The sequence below is a fragment of the Fistularia commersonii genome, chromosome 21 (assembly GCF_037954325.1).
Source record: "Fistularia commersonii isolate RoL2024-O1a breed Wild chromosome 21, RoL_Fcom_v1.0, whole genome shotgun sequence".
Classification (NCBI taxonomy): Eukaryota; Metazoa; Chordata; class Actinopteri; order Syngnathiformes; family Fistulariidae; genus Fistularia; species Fistularia commersonii.
This window is the reverse complement of record NC_141304.1, coordinates 3049772-3069878: the sequence shown is the minus strand read 5'-3', so window position 1 is coordinate 3069878 and position 20107 is coordinate 3049772. Positions and strand designations below refer to the sequence as shown.

At 47.8% G+C, this 20107-nt stretch overlaps 1 protein-coding gene across 2 annotated transcripts in view; it reads right to left on the bottom strand.

Annotated features, from left to right (window-relative positions):
* Positions 1-20107, bottom strand: part of scn8ab (sodium channel, voltage gated, type VIII, alpha subunit b) — a 37473-nt gene that overhangs the window by 8761 nt on the left and 8605 nt on the right. Inside the window, exons 6-22 of one of the 2 annotated variants that reach the window (XM_086168343.1) lie at positions 18692-18783; positions 15956-16168; positions 15803-15866; positions 15562-15703; positions 13838-14044; positions 13474-13755; positions 11715-12071; positions 10241-10373; positions 9883-10121; positions 9143-9316; positions 8629-8985; positions 8356-8529; positions 7916-8212; positions 4901-5015; positions 4644-4798; positions 3323-3496; positions 1208-1330 (exon numbers count right to left, since the gene is read on the bottom strand). In XM_086168343.1, coding sequence (XP_086024469.1) covers positions 1208-1330; positions 3323-3496; positions 4644-4798; positions 4901-5015; positions 7916-8212; positions 8356-8529; positions 8629-8985; positions 9143-9316; positions 9883-10121; positions 10241-10373; positions 11715-12071; positions 13474-13755; positions 13838-14044; positions 15562-15703; positions 15803-15866; positions 15956-16168; positions 18692-18783 — 3298 coding nt within the window. The remainder of the gene's footprint in view (positions 1-1207; positions 1331-3322; positions 3497-4643; positions 4799-4900; positions 5016-7915; positions 8213-8355; positions 8530-8628; positions 8986-9142; positions 9317-9882; positions 10122-10240; positions 10374-11714; positions 12072-13473; positions 13756-13837; positions 14045-15561; positions 15704-15802; positions 15867-15955; positions 16169-18691; positions 18784-20107) is intronic. The other variant, XM_086168344.1, reaches the window with a different exon arrangement.

The following is a 20107-nucleotide window of genomic DNA, read 5'->3' as shown; positions in this document are numbered from 1 at the left end:
TCAATTAGCATCACATGCTAGTCATCATCCATAGCTCTGTTTTAAAGGCGGCATCTTTTCTTAAACGTGAATAGTGCAGATACGCAGGAGGGCATGTGTGAATGTGCATTTCTAAAGTAAGTCTGAGGGGTCGCCGTGACCCCTCTCGACACACACATACACATGTATGTTTTGCAAAATAGGATGAGTTTCAGCAGGTGGTGAGCAAGGACGGTGGGGAAGTGGAGGTGGGTCGGGGGGTGTATGCAACCAAAAGTTTGCCGGTCTCCAGTGTGAAAATGCCAAAGCCAAACTGCAGTAGGATCGGATAAACAGCGCAACGGTGGCAGAGTGACGGGCAGGTTGTTTTTTTTGGGGGGGGGTTGCTTTTTTTTTTACCATCCAGCAGCGATTAGAAGCAGATTCCCCCCAAAATAAATGATAAATAAAAACATGTGTGCTGCCTCAAGGGGGGGAGCCATGCAGTTTAATGTCCTCATTGGGGCGTCGATTAGCCGGGGTTTACGATTGCAGTCGAAATCCTGGAAAGCTGTTGGCTGAAACGTCTAAATCCTGGCTTTTCTTCACATGATCATCTCGCACAGAGGGGGGAAAAAAGGCAAAAGCCTTCAATGTTTGCGCTAGCTTTGCTCTCGGCCACCTCCAGATTTTAGCGTCGGACTAAACGGGAGGCGCCGCTGTTTGTAGAGACCAGATTCTGGGACTCTTAGCACGTTGGTGAGGGCACATGCAAGCGGGAAAATTTTCAAAATAAAGCGACTGGCTCTGGAAATGGCATTTCAGAAGGCGTGGCTTTCCCCGTCAGATTAAATCCCGTGCTCTTGTTTACTTTCAGCGGGTCTCCATGACAGATTGCGCTGAGCTCCAGTTTAAAATGCGATTCCGTTCATATACCTGATCGCTCCGAGGCGCTTTAAACCAAGCAGCTCATTTGTAGATATGGAAAAAAAAGCAACATGGCAAACCAAGTCGGATGCACCGGAAGCGTCCGACGTGATCGGCATGTGTCCATGCAGAAAAAAAAAAAAAAGGACAAAAAAAAAAAAAAGAAAAAAAAAAAAGCTTTCCTTTGACAAGTGCCGTCCATATGAACTTGCGCCTGGAAAAAATAAAATAAACACCTTTCCCTACTGCCATCTCCAGCATGCTTCAATGCTTTTCGGCCAGCATGCAGGAGGACCGGCTGCCCGGTGTCTCGGGGTCTTACCCTCATCCCTTCAAAACGTGACAAGGCCCTGAGGGGTCTCAAGGCCCTCAGTGTCCTGAGGGACTTAATTGGGCCTAGATCGGAGTAGCCCAATGCATTAGCTATGAGGCTGACTATAGACACCTATGTGGATAGAGAGAGAAGGAGATGGAGAGACAGGAGCACAGAAGGAGAGGATCCACATAGTTAGAGGAGCTAACTTGAGAACGCTGGGCCCTAGACATGTATGCACATAACGACGTAGATATTCACTGTTACGTATATTTACATGTATAACATAAGGGCGTCAGAGAATGAACAAAGGTTCACAAATTTGTCAATGTCATGTTGCCTTGAGTTTGTGTTTGGGTCTAGTTTGGCGGTCTGGCATCACGACCAGCTGCACGGCAACGCCTGGGAAGAAACTTGTGGTTGACACAGCGAGCAGGTTGTGGAGGGTGGGGTTGGGGGAAGAGAAAGAGTCAAACAAGGAGGAGAGGAAACTAAAAGAGGAGAAGATGTACTCACAGACACCAAATCAACGGGACACAGTAAAAAGTACGAGACGGCACGGTTTCCACCGCAGGGCATTTCGTGGTCGAGACAAAGGCGAGAAAATGCAGGAGATTGAGGACGGCTTTCAGATTTAGAAGATGGGGGAGGGCAACCGGCGAGGCTGTGAGACCTTACCCTGAACCCTCACACCCTCCGCCGACCCTCCGACGCTGCGCCGCTCCTAGCTTAAAAAGAGACGCGGTTAAAGTCACCCGCTGCGAGATTGAAGACAGGTGTGTGTGTGGTTGTCGGAGACACGTCGTCCACGCCGGGATTTATTGTCCAGTCTGCATTCGGGCGGAAACATTAAAAGTTGCGGACGTTCATTTGTCAGCATGCAGAAAAAAAACGAAACAATTGTGAAATATCGTCACTCACGGGTTTCTAAATTACAAATACTTGAGTTTTGTCCTCGATCACGAGGTCATTGAAAGCCACTAAAAATACTCACTTCAGGTGAAACTTGGGTTCTTCTCCGGGAATACAACCGGCCTCTATCTCGGGATCAGGAAAGAAATTAGCAACAGGGACTTTCTCGCCCATTCTTGACCATGAGGACCATGAGGACATGCTTCATCCAAATGTCTCAAATCCTTGGACACTGTTTTTCATTCGGTACTGAGATTCATCTCTGGCTATTGCTGCCTGTCACGCTACTTGCCTTTCCTACGCGCGAAGATACGTACACTTGCTAACCCTGAATGTAACGTCCAATCAGTTCGCAGTGTCGCTCCGTCGGGGACCGCCCCTTTTTGGCGTTATTTTCAGTCAGGTTGATCCTTTTTTCCCCCCCCAAAAAACAGGCACTTCAATGCATTACCTATGGGTTCCAGGAGGGTTTGCGCTTACATGCTTTCGGCATACAGGGAACAGTCCTACAGGCTCATCTCTTCATATTCTGAGATATCTGAAGATATCACCGTCAGATCTTCTATGAATGAATGGTCACTCCACAACGGTCAATGTAGATAACTTCACTCATGAACAAACTTATATGTAGCTTCCTTGTAACTTCAGTAGCTACAAGGAAGGTACATCTTTTGTACCTTTGCCACTTCCTGTGTAATTTTGGCAAAACAAATGATATTGTCTTGTCACCTGTTAATTTATCTGTTTAATGGGTTCACCCTAGTCATCGAAAGTGCCCTCCCATGTGAGGTGCCATTGCACTTTTACCTACAAATGTGCCTTACTCTTCCAAAATACCTCAGACATTAGGGCCGGTGGACAAACCTAAAGACATGTTTAGAGAGCACACTTTTTAAATAGCTTTGATTCAGTCATATTGTCCACAGGGTTCAACAAGTTGAGGTGACATTGAGCATACATGCTAACCGTGGCATCATAGTACACTTAGCGCCCTCGCGCTGCGGGTAAAACATAATAAGCTAGAAAAACAGTTGTGATACACCATCATCTGGTGTGTTCATTCAGTCTTGACTGTTGGAAAATGAGAGATTGAGACAACGTCGGACAGAGATGCTGGAGGACATTCAAATCAAACACAAGTTTCAAAGGTGGAGGAAAAAAACGACACCACCGGATGACCCCCAGAGGGTATTGGTGTTCCGCTGTACTTACGTCCACAATGAAGAAGTCCAACCAACACCAGGCATTGGTGAAGTACTTGACAAAGCCGTAGGCCACCCATTTCAGCAACATCTCCAGGATGAAGATATAGGTGAAGACGCGATCGGCATACTCCAGGATGATGCGCACCGTCTTCCTCTGCTCGATGTACACGTCCTCGAAGGCCTGAGGAGCAGTGCGGGGAAGGAGGGTAAGCCAGCAGATCAGAAGCCTCAGTTTACAAGACCCGAAGAGGGTCGAGATTGTTTTCGTGGGTGTTGTTGTAAATCTAAATGAACCGTGTTGTATCTTCGCAGCGGCCCTAATTCCCCCATCTATTTCATCAGTCCTGTTTATGTGGTCGCTTTCACTTAAGTCAGAAAAGCGAGCTGAAACGGAGTCAAAATTCAATGCCCTCCCCCCCTCAGCTGGAGTGTTCTCGGCTGGCCGAAGGTCTCCGTCCGCCCAGAAAGCTGCAAACCTAAGCTGGATCCTGGCGGCTGAAAGGTTTGTGCATTACAGCACTTTGCCGTCCATTAGCAATAATCATACAGGGAAAGTAGCACTATAGAGTAGCGGGAGGTGACCTTGCTGGCTCATGTTATTTGGGGGAAATGGGTTCCATTTAACTCACTGAATGCCTTAGTCTGGTATTTATCCAATGAATTTGCCCCTAAAAGTCTTGTCCTCTTTTGTTATACATGTATGTTCTTTGTCCAAAATCTCCACTGACCAAGCTTCTCTACTGTGGAACCACCTTCCAGTTTTGGGCAACCTCTCTTTGCTTACATACTGGCTTCAAACTTTTCTTTTAGAGAAAGCTTAGAGTTAGCATTAGCCTAGCCTCTGGTTATACCGCCAAAGGCTTACTCTGCAACGGGATATCTCTCTTTCCCCTCACTCCTCCTCTCCTGTCTGCACTCGTGTACCTTCATCTGTGCACAATAGGAACCTCATATCTTCTCCAGGGGCCCTGGGCTCCCTAATTGGGCAGCTTCCCAGGGGATGCTGCTTGATCAACTGCAGCGTCTCGCCAGGCGCCCACTTCTTTTGGGAGTATTAAAGCCATGATTGTATCATGCAAGCTCTTCCAATGTAGCTGTTGGCACTACTGTTATTAGTAGTGCCGGATCATTGGTGCTACCCTACCCTCATACCCCATCTGTCCCCACACTCACACTTTTTCTACTGCAACTGGTTGAGGCAGAAAGCCGCCCGCAATGAGCTTGGAAAGTCTTCAGACATCTCCGGTATGATCGGGAGCCACAGAAATAAAAATCTGACTTGCTTTGGAGTACAACTCAAGTGGCAAAAACGCAGAGAGTGCCCTTACCAGGGCCCCGCTGCTGAGCAGGATCATGAAGATGATGAGGGTTTCAAACCAGTTGTGTTCCACAATCAAATAGCAGGTCTTCCTCAGGAACCACCAGTGCTTCCCCCAGCCGTGAGTGATGGGAACGTCGCAGCACTTGTATTTGGCAACACATTCTGCGTGACAAGGAGAGGCAATCGACGGGCACGACACAATTGATTATTAATATTATTTATATCCGCGCGGGGCTGTTTGTTAACCGAGGAGCCAGACGGTACCATCTGTCCAACAAGGTTCTGGGTCAATGTATTCCTCCACCACCTCCACCACTGCCGCCTCCTCCACGTCCGGTTTGATGTCTATTGTGCTGCCCTCAGATGAACTGGTGTCCAGCTGGTGGAAAAAAAAACAAAACAAACAGATCCCCTCAACCTTGGGAGAAATTCTCAGAGAAAAAACATAGGTGCAGTGTGGCGCTGTGCCAGGACAGCCATTACGATCACATCCTCATGGGCTCATGTGATGTGACATGATTTATCGCCGAGGGCCTATACATCCCGATCGTGTGTGCTGGCGTAACTTCCCGCCGACGGCGATCCTGGAGAATTATTAACAGGCGTTCTGGAAACGTAAGCTACGTGTTGACCGTCGGCCGTCCTGCTGCAGCACACTCATTCACATTCCAGTAAAAGCACTCCTCCCCCTGCCCCTCTGGCGGAGAGGAGGCGCTTGCTTCTGCACACGTAGGGTGGCGAGACACATGCAAACAACAATAATGTGTGCTGATGTTATATTTTATACATCTGATATCATTAAGTCATTCATTCATGATCTATACCGTCCTGCACTCAGGGTCGCAAGGGTGCTGGAGCCTATCCTGGCTGTCATTGGGCGAGGGGGGGTTTCACCCTGGACCAGTTCGTCGCAGAGAGAGACATTCAACCACTCATTCTTTCATCATATAGACGTACAACTCCTGTACTCACTCACTCACCTATAGTCATACAACCAGTCACCTTTTCATTCTTAGGTCAAACAGAGACATAATCATTGACCTCTCATTTGCATATCATATATAGACACACAACCATTCACCCTCTCATTCATACATCACATAGAGACATACAACTACTGTATTCACTCTCTCGTTCACTCATCATGCAGAGACATACAGCTACTGCATTCACCTTTTCATTAAAAGGTCATATATCAAGACATTCAACCATTGACACTCTCATTCACACATCGTATATTGAGAAAAAAAACATTCACCCGCTCATTCATACATCATATAGTCATACAATTATTCAAGTCAGATATAGATGTACAATCATTGATCCTCAAATTAGCACATCATATGAAGACACACATCCATTCCCCCGCTCATTCATACGTTATACAACTACTGTATTCACCCCTTCATTCACAGGTCATGTAGAGACCGACAACCATTCATCCTTCACACATCGTTTAGAGACATATAACCATTAACTCTCATTCACACTCCATATAGAAACACACAATTATTCACCCTCTCATTCACAGGTCCGGACAATGTAGAGTCAATGGACAATGAACCTCTTGCATACGGACAGTTGGAGGAACTCCGAGGAACCCCGTGCAGACCGGGAAGAACACGGAGCCTCCACCAGAGACCTTTTTTATTGCAAGACAGAAGTGCTAACTGCCACTCACATCTCATATTTATCATAGGAATTTCATGATTTTATAGCTGCATATTTCTGGTAGTAAATAAGAATAGGGGTCTGCAGGAGAGAAGAATGCCATCTATGTTTGTTGATCGGGACACCAAGAATAGAGGGGTGATGTTTACATCTACCAGCAAATATCACCAGAAGACGACGGAGGGGAAACTATTGATGCACCGGCACGTTTTGCTTTTCACAGCGACGTTCACATGAGCGTGAAAGCTAAGGCAGCGTCCACGGCTGATTCCCCGCATGGCCGAATGACACTGCATTTTACAACCTCGAGGGCCGCATTCGTATTTTTGCCAGTTCTTTATCGTCTCCCCGCCCCAAATAACCTGGTGGGATCTCTGCTCTTCTGGCTGTCGGTGGCTCCGACTGTCAGGGACGCCTGCAGGGAGGTCTAAGGCGGCTCGGCAGAATATCAGCCGGCCGCATGTACAATAGCGTCGCTGCTGCATTATCTGTCTCCCCCCCCACGCAGGAAACCAGGTCAAGGTGACCTCGCACGTCTCCACCGGCCTCCCGACGTCCAGTCGACCTATGTAGTATTCCGTAGATGCTTACGGTTTACACAAATCTGTCGAGAATGACTTGATAGCAGGATGGACGTGCAGTCACGCTGAAGGTTTTGATCCGCCTAGATATTAACTTCGTATCTTGGGCAGGTTCCCAAGGGGGCGTAGCTTGATCTACTGCAGCGTTCCTGCCAGGCGTCCGTCATTGCTATTTCTTTCATAAATAGGAATGCTATTAGCGTGTAGCTGTTAGTGCTACTGGTGTGATAAGGAATTGATCATTGGTCCCTCCCAACCCCGACACCCCTGCTGCTTTCCATCTCCCTGTCGTTCTACCCCAACCAGTCGAGGCAGAAGAACCGCCCACATTGAGCTGTCCGAGGTTCCCGCCTGGTAAAAGGCGGGGTTTCCTCGCCGCTGTTTTTCTAGATCATTTTAAAGAGTGTGGTCCAGACCTGCTCTACATGGAATGTGTCCTCAAACACCTGGGTTGGGATACGAAACAGTGAAACAGCATCTGACTTGACTTGACGAAGTCAATGCGGTGCCTTCAGGTTGGCATTACAAGAACTTTTCGCTTAAACGACTCATCTACACACTTCAGGAGTGAGTAGATGGATGGAAACCCCATCAAACCCACATCTGCAACCTTTGACAGATTTAAGTACGAGCGAGTCAGTTTGTTAGGTTCCTAAATCTACTTGCTCAGCAGCCGCCTTCTGTAAATATCAGTTCACAACACGAGAAAAGACACCCAACGAGTCTCCATTCCCAGAACCTGGACTTGTTGGGCGTCGGGTTCGTTGGGTGTTTTGGTGGACCAGAGAGTTCGGGGTTGAATATTTCTACCATCTTAACATCAACTCAGAGGCAAACCCCCAATCACACCTTCCTCGTGTTCTTGCGATCACCAAAATAAGTTTGAGTTGGGATCTGTAAGTTGCTCCTCCATCAAACAGGGGAATTGCTTCACCAAAACTGTCATTGAACTCTTAATCTGGAACATCGCGACCGACATGTCAGCACAGGAGGTTCATTCACGCGACCGGCTTCACGTCCTACTCACATCTTTGCTGTTCTCCACATCTGACTCGCTGCTGAAGTCTTCGGTATTGAGGTTTTCGAAGTCCGACTCACCGACAGCGATGGGGACACAGACAGTTAGGTTGGGGTTGTGGATGAAGGACATGTAGTCCTCGTCAATCATGTACTTTCCCACGCTGCTCCCGATGCCACTTGTGGTGCCGTTGCCGTTTTTGGCATAGTCCATTTCCCGGTTGATGCCCACCGTGTGGTTGGCAATGCAGTTGAGCTTCTTTTCGTACATTTCGTCCAAGGGTTTTTGCTCGTCCTCCATTGGTTGCTTCACGGGGCAATGAAACGGCACGGATGAAAAAAAAAAGATTGCACAAAAACAAAATGTGATCATCGAGCTTCCGGAAGCAAACACTTGTAGTCACATCCAAGAATCGCTGATGCTTTCAAAGTCTTGCTTATATGGGATACCTTCTTTAGCACTGTTGCGACGAAGACCCGCATGTTGGCCTTGAACCATGCGATTCCTTTATGAATGCGGGCGACGGCCAGCTGGAGATTGTTTGGCTCGCCATCGTCATCCGTGGCAGCTAGGTTGTCTGCGCTGAATGAGCTCAGCAGCAAAGCCAGGAACAAGTTCAACACCTACAAAAGGAAAACCAAACACAAGAAGCCTCGTGAAGCTCACACCTGTGGAGAGTACTTGGGCCGCAGGATCCCGTCTTAGCCCGGCCTGTTTCTTACCACCAAGTTCCCAATGACCATGACCATCATGAAGACTGTGAGGCACATGGTCTGTCCTGCCACCTCCATACAGTCCCACATGGTCTCTATCCACTCCCCACACAACACTCTGAACACAATCAGGAAGGAGTGGAAGAAGTCATTCATGTGCCAGCGGGGCAGCTTACAGTCTTCTGCGATCTTGCACACACAGTCCTTGTAGCTTTTGCCAAACAGCTGCATGCCCACCACAGCGAAGATGAAGACGATGATGGCCAGCACCAGGGTCAGATTACCCAGAGCTCCCACCGAATTACCAATGATCTTGATCAGCATGTTTAAGGTGGGCCATGATTTGGCCAGTTTGAACACTCTTAACTGCAAGAGGGAAGACAAGGCGGTCAAATCAACCTAAATCTGGACTTTCACATGAACATCTGGTGACGACAACAAGGATGAGCATTCTCCAGATATGTGATGAGGGCAAGAAACGAGGGGAAGTAAGAGACGGCCATCTTTGCTGTCTTCCACTCACCAATCGGAAGGACCTGAGCACTGACAAACCCTCTACATCGGCCAGCCCCAGCTCAACCAAACTCAGGGTCACAATGAAGCCATCGAAGCAGTTCCAGCCCTCCTGGAAGTAGTAGTAGGGATCCATGGCTATCAGTTTGGCGAACATCTCTCCTGCAAAGATGCCTGTGAAAACCTGCGGAGCCACGTGGACACTTGTTAAGATCCCGGCACAACTCCATTGCTTTTCTTTGCCCCAAAATGTAGCCTCCCGATTGGGCCCGGGTCATTATTTTTCTGAGAATGCTAGCAGGACTCGCGAGGAGCAGTAGCACCCTGACGCCCTCAGCTACCCTTAGCCGCCCGCAAAGTTCCCACGACCTAGCTTCCTGTTCCGACAGCGGTGCGTCAATTACATCCCCCGTTTTCCTCATTTTGGTTACGCTGTTCACGGGACTGGGGTGGGTAGGGAATAAATTTGAGTTCGAATGCGTTCGGCGGAAGCTTCCGAGACCTAAGTAGGGGGCGGGACGACGAGGATTCGGGGAGTGGGATGGCGAGCTACATTAAAATTGAACTAAATTTTTAATGATACCCCATCAGAGTCCGATATACAGTTTGCGTATTCCTAAGTGCACACGCCAAACGATGCATCGATGTATCAGTTTGTGGTTAAGTAAGTGGGGCACGCTGAGTTTGCAGGGCCTCCGGAACTGCTGAAAGGGAGGAACCGGGTCAAGGCAAGCTGTCGCTCGGTCTCACCAGGTTGCCAACGGACAGGACACCCTCGAATTCTTCAGTCATTGGATAGTGCTCCATAGCCATGAAGAGTGTGTTGAGGACAATGCAGATGGTGATGGCCAGGTCAACAAAAGGGTCCATGACAATCAGGTAGACTATGTGCTTGATCTTCAGCCACAGGGGGCAGCACTCCCAGATCAGAAAGACGTTGGAGAACTTGTACCAACAAGGAGGACACTTCCTCTGAGATTCCTCAAACTCTGCAAAATAAAGTGAGATATTTTGGCAAAACCCTGAAACAAACTTCCACACAACTTCTTGCTGGCTTTTTTTTTTTTTTTTGCAAGGTTCTTAATGTGACATTCGGTGGTTGGAGGACCTTCTATCAATGTGTTGGTGACCACGCTCATCTGGCTGTTGGCGCGATCCTTTCCCTTGAAGGAGGAGTTGAGCTGATCAACGGACACCATGAGGGAGCCGGAGTGCTTCTTCTTCATCTCCACGTCGGTGGTCTGTACTCAGAAACAGACATGATGTCAGCCGGGGGTGGGGGGGGGGGTGGCACTTACATTAATTCACACACACACACACACACACACACACACACACGCACGCATGCACGCACTAACACACAGACAAAGCTCTAAAGCTAACTTACGATAAATGAAACCACTCAGAAGATGAGAAGCTTAATGAGGAATGCAGCTCTTCACACCAGCTTGTCAAAATCAAATTGAATTTTCAGAATCGCTCTCCGACCAACCAGAAGGCCTATCGTCAGACGTCATCTGCTTTTGGTCCGAAAGATGTCTGCCGAGGGGCGCGGTTTTGTTGACGCAACAAACTTCCAGGCTAACTGGCGGTGATGGTGTACGCGTGTGTGTTTCTAGCTCTACGTTTTTCACTGGCATGACACCGGGGGTTTATCGCACTTTCTACCCGGGGTGTCTCAGCGCGCCACCGATGTCGAAGCCCCGGATTGGTGTCGCGAGGCCGTTTTGCGTATCTCAGCTCTCGGATGAGAACAACATTAAAAACCTTCCGAAGGATCGACATTTCCAACCACGTGCAAAAACGCATGCGTGTCAAACAAAGGGAGGGGAGTCAACGCTTCATCTGCTGCCACGTCATGCCGCGTTGGATAAAGGTGGGGAAAGTAAAAAGCGGGTAGATCGGCTGATAGTAGAACGGGCGGGCGGTCGGGGAGGGTTCTAACATGCTAAATGATGATAAAATGAGAAGGAAAAATCACATTTGGAGGGGTTTTAGGTGCTCTCCTTACCAACCTGGGAGTGGCCGGGAGTACGGGAAGTACAAGAACGCGTGTACAAGTTTTGGAGTGTTGGGCCGCCGTGACAATTTGAATGATAAACTAAACCGACAAGGACCGGCGGCAAAGATGGGAAACAAACGGGTGGAAGAAGGCGAGGAAGGGGGGGTATCATGTGACATGGTCGATGATCACGTTGTTTATGAATGACACAGCCATATAGGAGTACACTCGGGTGTGAGGGAGCCTATAGGGGCTGATAGCGTACTCCATTAAAGTCTGATATTAATCTATGAGACGATAATCGTGTTGCTGTTAAGGCTGCGAGTAAGTGGATGGATCCTGTTAAGGGTGGTTAGTGGCTTTCAGGGGCTGTTCTGAAATTTAAAAAAAAAAAAGAAAAGAAGAGAAGAAAAAAAAAAAGCATCAGTGCGCATAAGAGGGGAAGTAAGATGAAATAATACGGTGTGTAGTTTTTGGAAAAAAGAGGAATAGCCAAGGGGTGAAGAGGTTGAGAAGCTGCAGAGACTAGGGCCACCGCCATCATGCCTAGACTTTATAGGTGTCCCATGGACGTCCTTACACTGTCATCAGTGGCTGCCTTATCTATTTTCACCTCAGGCAGAAGCCGTCTGCCAGGCCCAGGGCCGATGAGGGACACCACGCCATTGCAGTCCACTGTGCTGTTCCTCTTCCCTCCCGAGTGAGGTGCTAGCGGGTGGATGCGTGATGAACCTTGGCTGTATCCGCTGTAGCTGTTGCGGCGGTAAGGGATAAACAGGGAGCCCCGGCGGTCCTCGCTCTCCTCGACAGTACTGTGCTCATCGTCAGCAAACTCGTTCTCTGATCCTATGTCCTTCGAGCGGCCTTTGAAGCTGAAGATGCTGCTGCGGCTGTTGTGGCGCGACATGAAGGGGGAGCCGGGGATGCTGAGCAGCGACTGCAAACAGAGACACAGATGCAGCGAGGGAGTGCTCAGGACTCCTCAGAACAACGGGGGAACCCCTTCAGCGAGCAAAGGAGCGATAGATAATTACCTGCTGAAATGGAGAAGCGCATCAAATGATGACAACATTATCCTGCGAGACGCCCTTGGTGGGAGATATACCGGAGCATACCGGAGAGGTTTTTGGGGAACCCAATTAGCATTAGTTGCCATCCCTGCCAAACCCTCATCTCTATCATACTCCTGCTCTCGATAGCTGTCCTTGGACGCTCCCGGTCGAGGCAGAAGGCCGCCCACATTGAACTGGCTTTCCTCGCCACTGTCTCCAAGTGGTTGCTCCTGGGTTCCTGTGGATCATCTTACAGAGTGTGGTTCTCTGCTCTACATGGGAAGTGTCACCAGACACCTGGGTTGAGATCCGTAGCTGTAGAAATAACATCTAACTGGACTTGAATTGTATTCAGTCCCACCAAGGCCTCATGAATCTACTTCCAGCAACTAGCTACGGGGGAAAAGGAATATTTTGCCAAAAGTTTTAGCAACGTTCGTTCATTATCTTTAGCACTTGTCTTGCGTTCAGGGTAGCGGGGAATGCTGTAGCCTATCCCACGTCTCACTGGGAGAGAGGCAGGGTTCCCTCTGGACCAATCACAGAGCTACATATAAAGACATACAACTGTTCATCCTCTTATTCACAATGGACAATTTAGGTTTTCAATGGTTTTAAACTGTGGGAGGAAACTTATGCAGGCATGAACAAGGAGATTCCACACAGCAGGGCCCCTCGTCGGGATCAAACCAAGGACCTTCTTGCTGTGAGGCGCAGTCAAGTCATCCAGCATTTTTGTCCGAGCGGAACAACTGAGACGGATATCAACCAACATCAACCGACTCGAGGGGTAACCAAAGTTTAGCTATGCAGAGCCATGGAGGGATTTTAAAAATGCCAAAGTCAAGCTTTGCGGCCACTAAGGGAGTCAGAGTTTCACCAGGGTCATCTCATCAACAAGACCGTGGCAAGATATCTACATGATGGGAACACCGGTGTACTTCGAAGGAGGCCTTTTCCATTTGCTCCATTGAGCATACACTAGATGTGGGAGGGTGCTGCTCTTGCCCCGAAAAATTGTACCCAGTTTCAGCAATGGGGAAAAGAACGGGTACATGTGTGCCCTTTTTTCTGAGGAAGTCAGAATTTCCTATTGGAGCAGCAGCCCGTCTGCTTAGAGAGAAAAGGTTGCTGAAATGGCAGAAAGAGTCCGGAAATGGCGGCAGCTCAGAGACAGGAGAGCCCAGTGGACAGAGGACATGGCAAGCTAAGCAAGTTTGGATCAACCTCAGCCAGGGGGTTGGGGTTAAGGCATAGATGTAATTCCTCCATCTGTGTTAACTGTACCTGGTTCACGATCGAAGTCTTCCGTCCGAGCCGAGTTCCCGGGAAGCGAATGGTGCTTTTCTTGCTCCCGTCATCCGACTCAGACTTCACGACTTTCTCGCTGTCCCCCTTCTCCTTCTCCTGCTCTTTCTGGCGCCACTTCTTCTTGCGATTGCGCCGCTCCTTCGCGCTCTTAGAGCTCAGCTTAGAGACCTCAGAGGAGCTGCGCGACAGGTTCCCGCCACCTTCATCCTCCAGCGCGGCCTCGGACACCGTGCCCGCGGATGTCGCCATGGCTGCAGCCTGAAAGGGAAAAGGGAAAGAATGACGACAGCGAACGATGGAAGCGGCACAGGATGCGGGTCTGTGAAGGAGTAAGGCCTACCTGAGTCTCCTCTTGCTGTTTTTTCAGCTGCTCCAACATGGCCTTGAACTCAGCCTCTTTCTGCTCAGCCTCCTCAATAGTAGCCTGGTTCTGCTCCTCGTAGGCCATGGCCACCACAGCCAAGATAAGATTGACCAGATAGAAGGAGCCCACGAAGATGACGAGCACAAAAAAGATCATGTAGGTCTTCCCCGCAGCTCGCAGCGTCTGGAAGAGGAACACCAGGAAAGAAAGCATACAAGTGCTGGCTTTACTGGTCACTTGCAGACAGAGGAACTGTTCAGCTCCAAGTTGGTTCCAGGAAATAGCCCCCGCCTAATCTTTTAGTCATGCATCCCCACAGGCATCGGGGGACCACGATAAGATGTGATGCTAGCATTTGCTACGTCCACCTTAATCTCCAAAACCCAAAAAACAATCACGGAAAAAGAGGAAGATGACCTGGACAACATGGAGGTGGAAGCTGCCACTGCGCTCGTGGAATAACAACTATGGACAACCGTCAGATAGTTGGAGTGTTTTTATCTTCTCCCTGCACTGCTTTGCCATGTGAAAAACCCCATTAGCTAACTCTGCATTTATTCTGGCCAAAATGTAGATGTTCCTCTGCAAGCCTTGGAAATCCCTCTGAGGCAAAGCAGTCCAGAAGAGCTTGGACTTCTTCGCCATTTGTTGCTGCTTCTGTCAATCTGCCTAAACACCTGACCAGTGAGCACAACAGTATTTGAGTATGGCGCTATGCAAGAAGTATTGCCGTGGCTTATGAGTTCCACCAATCACTAGTTCCTATGGAAGCTTAAAAAGACTCTGCTGGAGTTGTAGCTAAGATGGTTTGAGAAGCTGAAGTCCCCTGGTTCCTCCGCTGTTTGAGTGCACCAATAAACAGCCCGCATTCCGAAGAGATTCTAGGAGCTGCAGAGAGTTCCTGCAGTGAGGAAGTGGCTAATGCTACACTCAAAGCCCATGTCTTCCCCTGGCTGGCTAAGGAAGTTTGTCTTTGTCACTCCCTGTCCCCAAGGGGGAAGCTGGAATTTGCATCTCCTGCTGAACCTAACCTTTGCTAGGACTCAAATCTCAGCTGGGCTCTGCGGTCCCTTCTGGAACCGAGTCTAGATCCTGCCGTGAAGCTGAACACGACGGGCCGAGCCACCGCATTCCTCAGGGTATGAACATATATGGATATGTGGGGCAACTGCGAATGCTAATAAAGAATTGTCGTGCCAAAGATGAATCCCTTCTGGGTCATTTGTTGAGCAGAACCCCGTCCAAACCCGAACTCCATGGAACCACCAGACAGACAGTCTCGGTCGGCGGTCGCTGACCTAGCATCGCTGTGATCGGTACATCAAACTCTTCGTTGTGCCCTTCAACCTTCAGCTTTTGGCTCCTTTGAGCAAAATGCCGACATGGCCATTGGTTCCCCCTGCGTTCATTAAAAGTTTAATTCAAATGACCCTCTTTAACCGCTCATAACGTTGATTCATAATGTTTTTGTTTGTTTTAAAACCGCAATCCTGTATTTTTGAGTAAAATGTCCGTTCTTCAGTGTCCTGACATCATGCTCGCCTGGGTGCAGTTGCTGGGTGGTTGCACTGCTGAGGTGAGCTTCTGCTGATTCATCCAGGTATTAAATATTGATATGTAACTTCTTTAAAAAAAAACAACTAAAAGCCAGGGGGATAAAATCATCTTTCTGGCCCTGCTTTGTGAGAAGGTGGTCTTACCAGCATGTAGAGGTTCTCCCAGAAGTCCTGGGTCATGAGCCGGAAAAGGGTGAGGAACGCCCATCCGAAGCTGTCGAAGCTGGTGTAGCCGTAGTTGGGGTTCCTTCCTGCTTTCATACAGGTGAAGCCCTCTGGACACCGTCTGGAGGAGAAGGAGGGTTACAGAGGAACGTAAGGGCCAAGATCTTCCTTCTGGTCACCTCCCCTGATGCGGGTCTCCAAAGCGGCGGCGGCGGCTTACCCCGAGTCTGAACTATTCCCACACAGCAGGGCGTCGTTCTGACCGGGGAAGAAGTAGAAGTTGGCTGGGAAGGGAGAGGAGAGTCGCATTAGCGGGGATGGGTAAGAAGGTCCATGGGGTCACCATGCATGGAGAGAAGGGGGGGAAACCCACTTTCGTTCATGATGTACTCGCCCCAGTCGAAGCCGCCCTGCTCCATGTGCTGGGTGATGTTGATGGGCCAGAACACACACTTGTTCCTCAGGTTCCCCATGAAGAGCTGCAGGCCAATCAGGGCGAAGACGCTCAGACAGAAGACGGTCAGGATCATCACGTCCGACAGCTTCTTCACCGACTGGATCAGGGCGCCCACGATGGTCTTCAGGCCTGTCGGCGATCGCACGGTGAGCACGCACGTGCGCGCGTGCACACACATACGTCCACAAATACACATGAAATCAGGCGAACTCAAAAAACAGACACACACACACACACGCGCACGCACGCACACACACCACTTTGGGCTGTGAGAGCTCTTTTAAAAGCTCTACTCTGAGCAGCAGCTCGGTGGGAGGGCGCCACGTCTTATCCTGCATTTAGCGCACAAAACATGGAGTTTGGACTCGGACCCCACGCAGGAGCCTTTCCGGAGTGTGTTGGTCACCAGCAGGACGAATCAGGGCGGTAATAATGACTACTAGTTAAACTACCAGCCGGGCCGCGAAACTCCTCCCTTCTGCAAACTGATGACGGGCCAGCATGGAGGCATTGGTGTAATAATAAGTAGTAATAAGTAAGTAATGGTGATTTTAATACTTATTATTACTGCAATAATGATAATGCTAATTAGAATAATAATAATGATGATGATAATAAAGATGATTATGCAAAAATAACAAGTAATAATAATAAAAATGGTTAGTTCGTTGATGATGACGATAAAACTAAAACTAAATAATAATGATGATGATGAAAGTAATAATTATAATAAAAATTATAATAATGATGATGGTGGTAATGATTATGATGACAATAATAAACATAATATTAATCCTAAGGATGATAATGATGAAAATAAAAATAATATTGATAATAATTTTAATAATAATGATTATCATAATGATGGTGATGAGAAATAACAATAATAATAGTGGTAATAATGCTGTGATAATAATAGTTATTATAATTATAATATTAATGACAACAAATATTACTAATAATAAAGATGAAGGTGATGATGACAATAATAGTTATAATGGCAATAATAATAATAATGATAATTGAAATAGCAATGGAGATATGAGGATGAGGATGATGATAAAAATTATGATCATTAGAACAATAATACAGATAATGATGAAAATAAAAAAGATAAAGATGATAACAGGTTAATACGTCTTTAATTCTCATTGGAGAAATTATAACAATGATGATGATGGGGATATTAACAACAACAATAATAATAGTAATAATAAAAATGATAATAATAATGAATTTAACTACAATAATAGGTTTATACTTTATTGAACCCCATTGGAGGCATTTGATTTATGATAATAATAATGATAATAATAATAATAATAAAATCAATTCTGGTCCCAATCTTTTGGTGGCAGCTGGACTTGAGAACAAACTCAACTCCAGTTTCCGTGATTTCTGACCGGAATTAAAACGTGAAAACCCCAAATAATCGCACTGCGCTGCCGTGCATGAGGCGCCGTGCCCCCCCAAAGAAACCCTAACCTCTGATTCCGTGCGTCGGACATTCACTCGTGTTGACAAACACCACAGCTCGACGGGATGTTTCCATCGGACACGGCTTGTTACCGCAACCCGTTACTTTTCTCTGCACATGCACAGCTGCGCATGACCATTTCATAAAGATCTATAGTTGATATTAATGCGTTAATAATACGTGTCCAGTCTGAGGAAACATCTCCGTCTGACTGCTGCTATTAAATCTACCGAACACTGCAGCGCCATACACAAGTGCACATAACCAAGGGGGTGAAGGGAGGGCGGGAAGGGGGGGGGTAAAGAGAGAAAGCAGGCGAGGGGGAGCCGGTGGAGGGGGAAGGGGGGGGTGATGAGAGGTGCCATGCAGGCCATTTAAACGCCAAGGCTGAATGAAACTGACTCTGCGTCTGCATTGGTTGAAAAAAGGTCGCCGCCCCCAGGGAACCCGTTCATGCAGCTCCGGGACGCCTCGGCCCAGAGCGACGTTCTGGGGGGGGCGGGGGTCTGAAAAACAATCTTTCAGGGACATATTTATTCACGTGCTTCTCAAAAATATGTTAAAAAAGGAAAAAAAAAAATATGGATTCAAGATACCATTTTATTACACCATAATTATAATTATAATAATAATAATAATAATGACTATAATAATAATAAACCTTTTAAAAGAAGCCCTTTAAAGCCAAAGTTGTAAAAGCATGTCTGGAAGCCTCATGCAGCGTTGGTTTGTCATCGAACTAGGCTTTGCAGTCTTGAGGTATTACAGTCTTTGGAAAGCAGGAGGCACACACACGCCCACACACACACACGCCCACACACAAACTTTGAGCTTTCATCCTCTGATAATTGTGTATCCGCCTTAGGGGATTTTTTTTTTTTTTTTTTTACAGACACTTAAAGCAACATCAGAAGTCTTTCCCATGTTATTACACTGTTATTACTTATCCGGGGGTCACATACAGTACGCCGACCCCTTCAAGACCGCCATTAGACTGCCAAGCCTATCAAAAATGTATTGCTACCATTTTTGATCGTCTTAAAAGGAAAAGTAAGAAGAAAAAGAAAGGTCGTGTGACGCCGTCCTTTTTTTTAAAAAAAATAAAGAAAGAAAATTGAAATTAAGGGCGCGAATAGGAAGTGAGCTCAGCCTTTGTGTTTAAATGGGAGTCTCACCTGGAATGACAGAAATAGTTTTCAATGCTCGGAGAACCCTGAACGTTCTCAGCGCCGAGACATTCCCAAGGTCCACAAACTCTGTTATATATCTGCAGGGAGGTAGGGTGACACACAGAACAGAACCCCATGACACACGACACGCACGGCAACGACACACCAACACACCAACCCGCAGGAGCACCACACCAGCACCAACCACCGGCGATTGGGGGAGGGGGGGGGGGGGGAGTCGGAGGGAAGGGGCGGGAAGGGACGACGCCACGGTTACTGTCCGATCGGTGCGGGAGCGAACGGAGGAAGAGGGGGGAGAGGATGGGGGGAGAAAGAAAAACAAAAACTAAAAAAAAAAAAAAAAAAACACACCCAACATCAACCCACCCACCCTCCCTCCACCGGCCTTACCTGGGATAACTGAAATAGTTTTCAAAGCCCTCAGAACCCTGAACGTACGCAGGGCTGACACATTGCCTAGGTTTACAAACTCTGTTATATACCTGCAAGGTGGATCAGATACAGTTACTCAGCAGCCGTCACGGACAGAGGGGGGGGACAAGAGCGGTTAAATATCATCTCCATGGGCGGTGTCATGGCGGCGGGTCGGGGGAAGCTGCTGCGGGGGAACTCTCGCGAACGTTTGATCCAAATCTGCGTTTTTTTGTTTTTTTTTTTATTTTAAAAGCGGCGGCTCTGCGACGGCGTTCCTCGGATGTTCGCCCACAGCCGGTTCCCAAACGTGGCCCTTGCGGAGGGGACGAATGTGCTGGCTTCAAAACGACCGTCACATCGACTTTTAGCACTTTTTTTTTACAATATTATAAACATGACTTACCGTAATTTCCGGACTATTTTTTCTCACACTGCTTAAACGATGATGCGTCTAATTTATGGATTTTCACCTATACAGCTTTGTGACTCAAAAACTTTAGCTGTTTTAGTGCGCGGGATAAAGATGAAGATACGATCGATGAATTTTCCAGGTAGGCTACGGTATTTCTTATTTTTTAACCACATGTTTTGCAGGCTCTTTTCAGAAAAAAACATCATATTTTGAATTAAACGTTGAAAAATATCTCACCTTTCCGACGAACATATACATTTTTTTGTTTGTTTTCAAATTTAGTTGGTGCGGCTTATATTCAGGTGCGCCCAATAGTCCGAAAATTACAGTATATAACGCTGTGGCAACGGGGAGCTGCCGGACATCCCATAATGAAACGCATCATTGGCGATTCTACAGCTGTCAATCATCAGTGACCGGTACAATGTTCATGTATCTGTGTGAGAGTGTGCGGCGCCAAACCGCGTCTAGATTCACGATCGAGTGTTATCTCTTAGCTACGATTACCAGACTGTAACTGTAGCTGTGACTAAGTGCCCCCCTCCCCACCCGGCGCATGCACTCCGCCCGGCTGT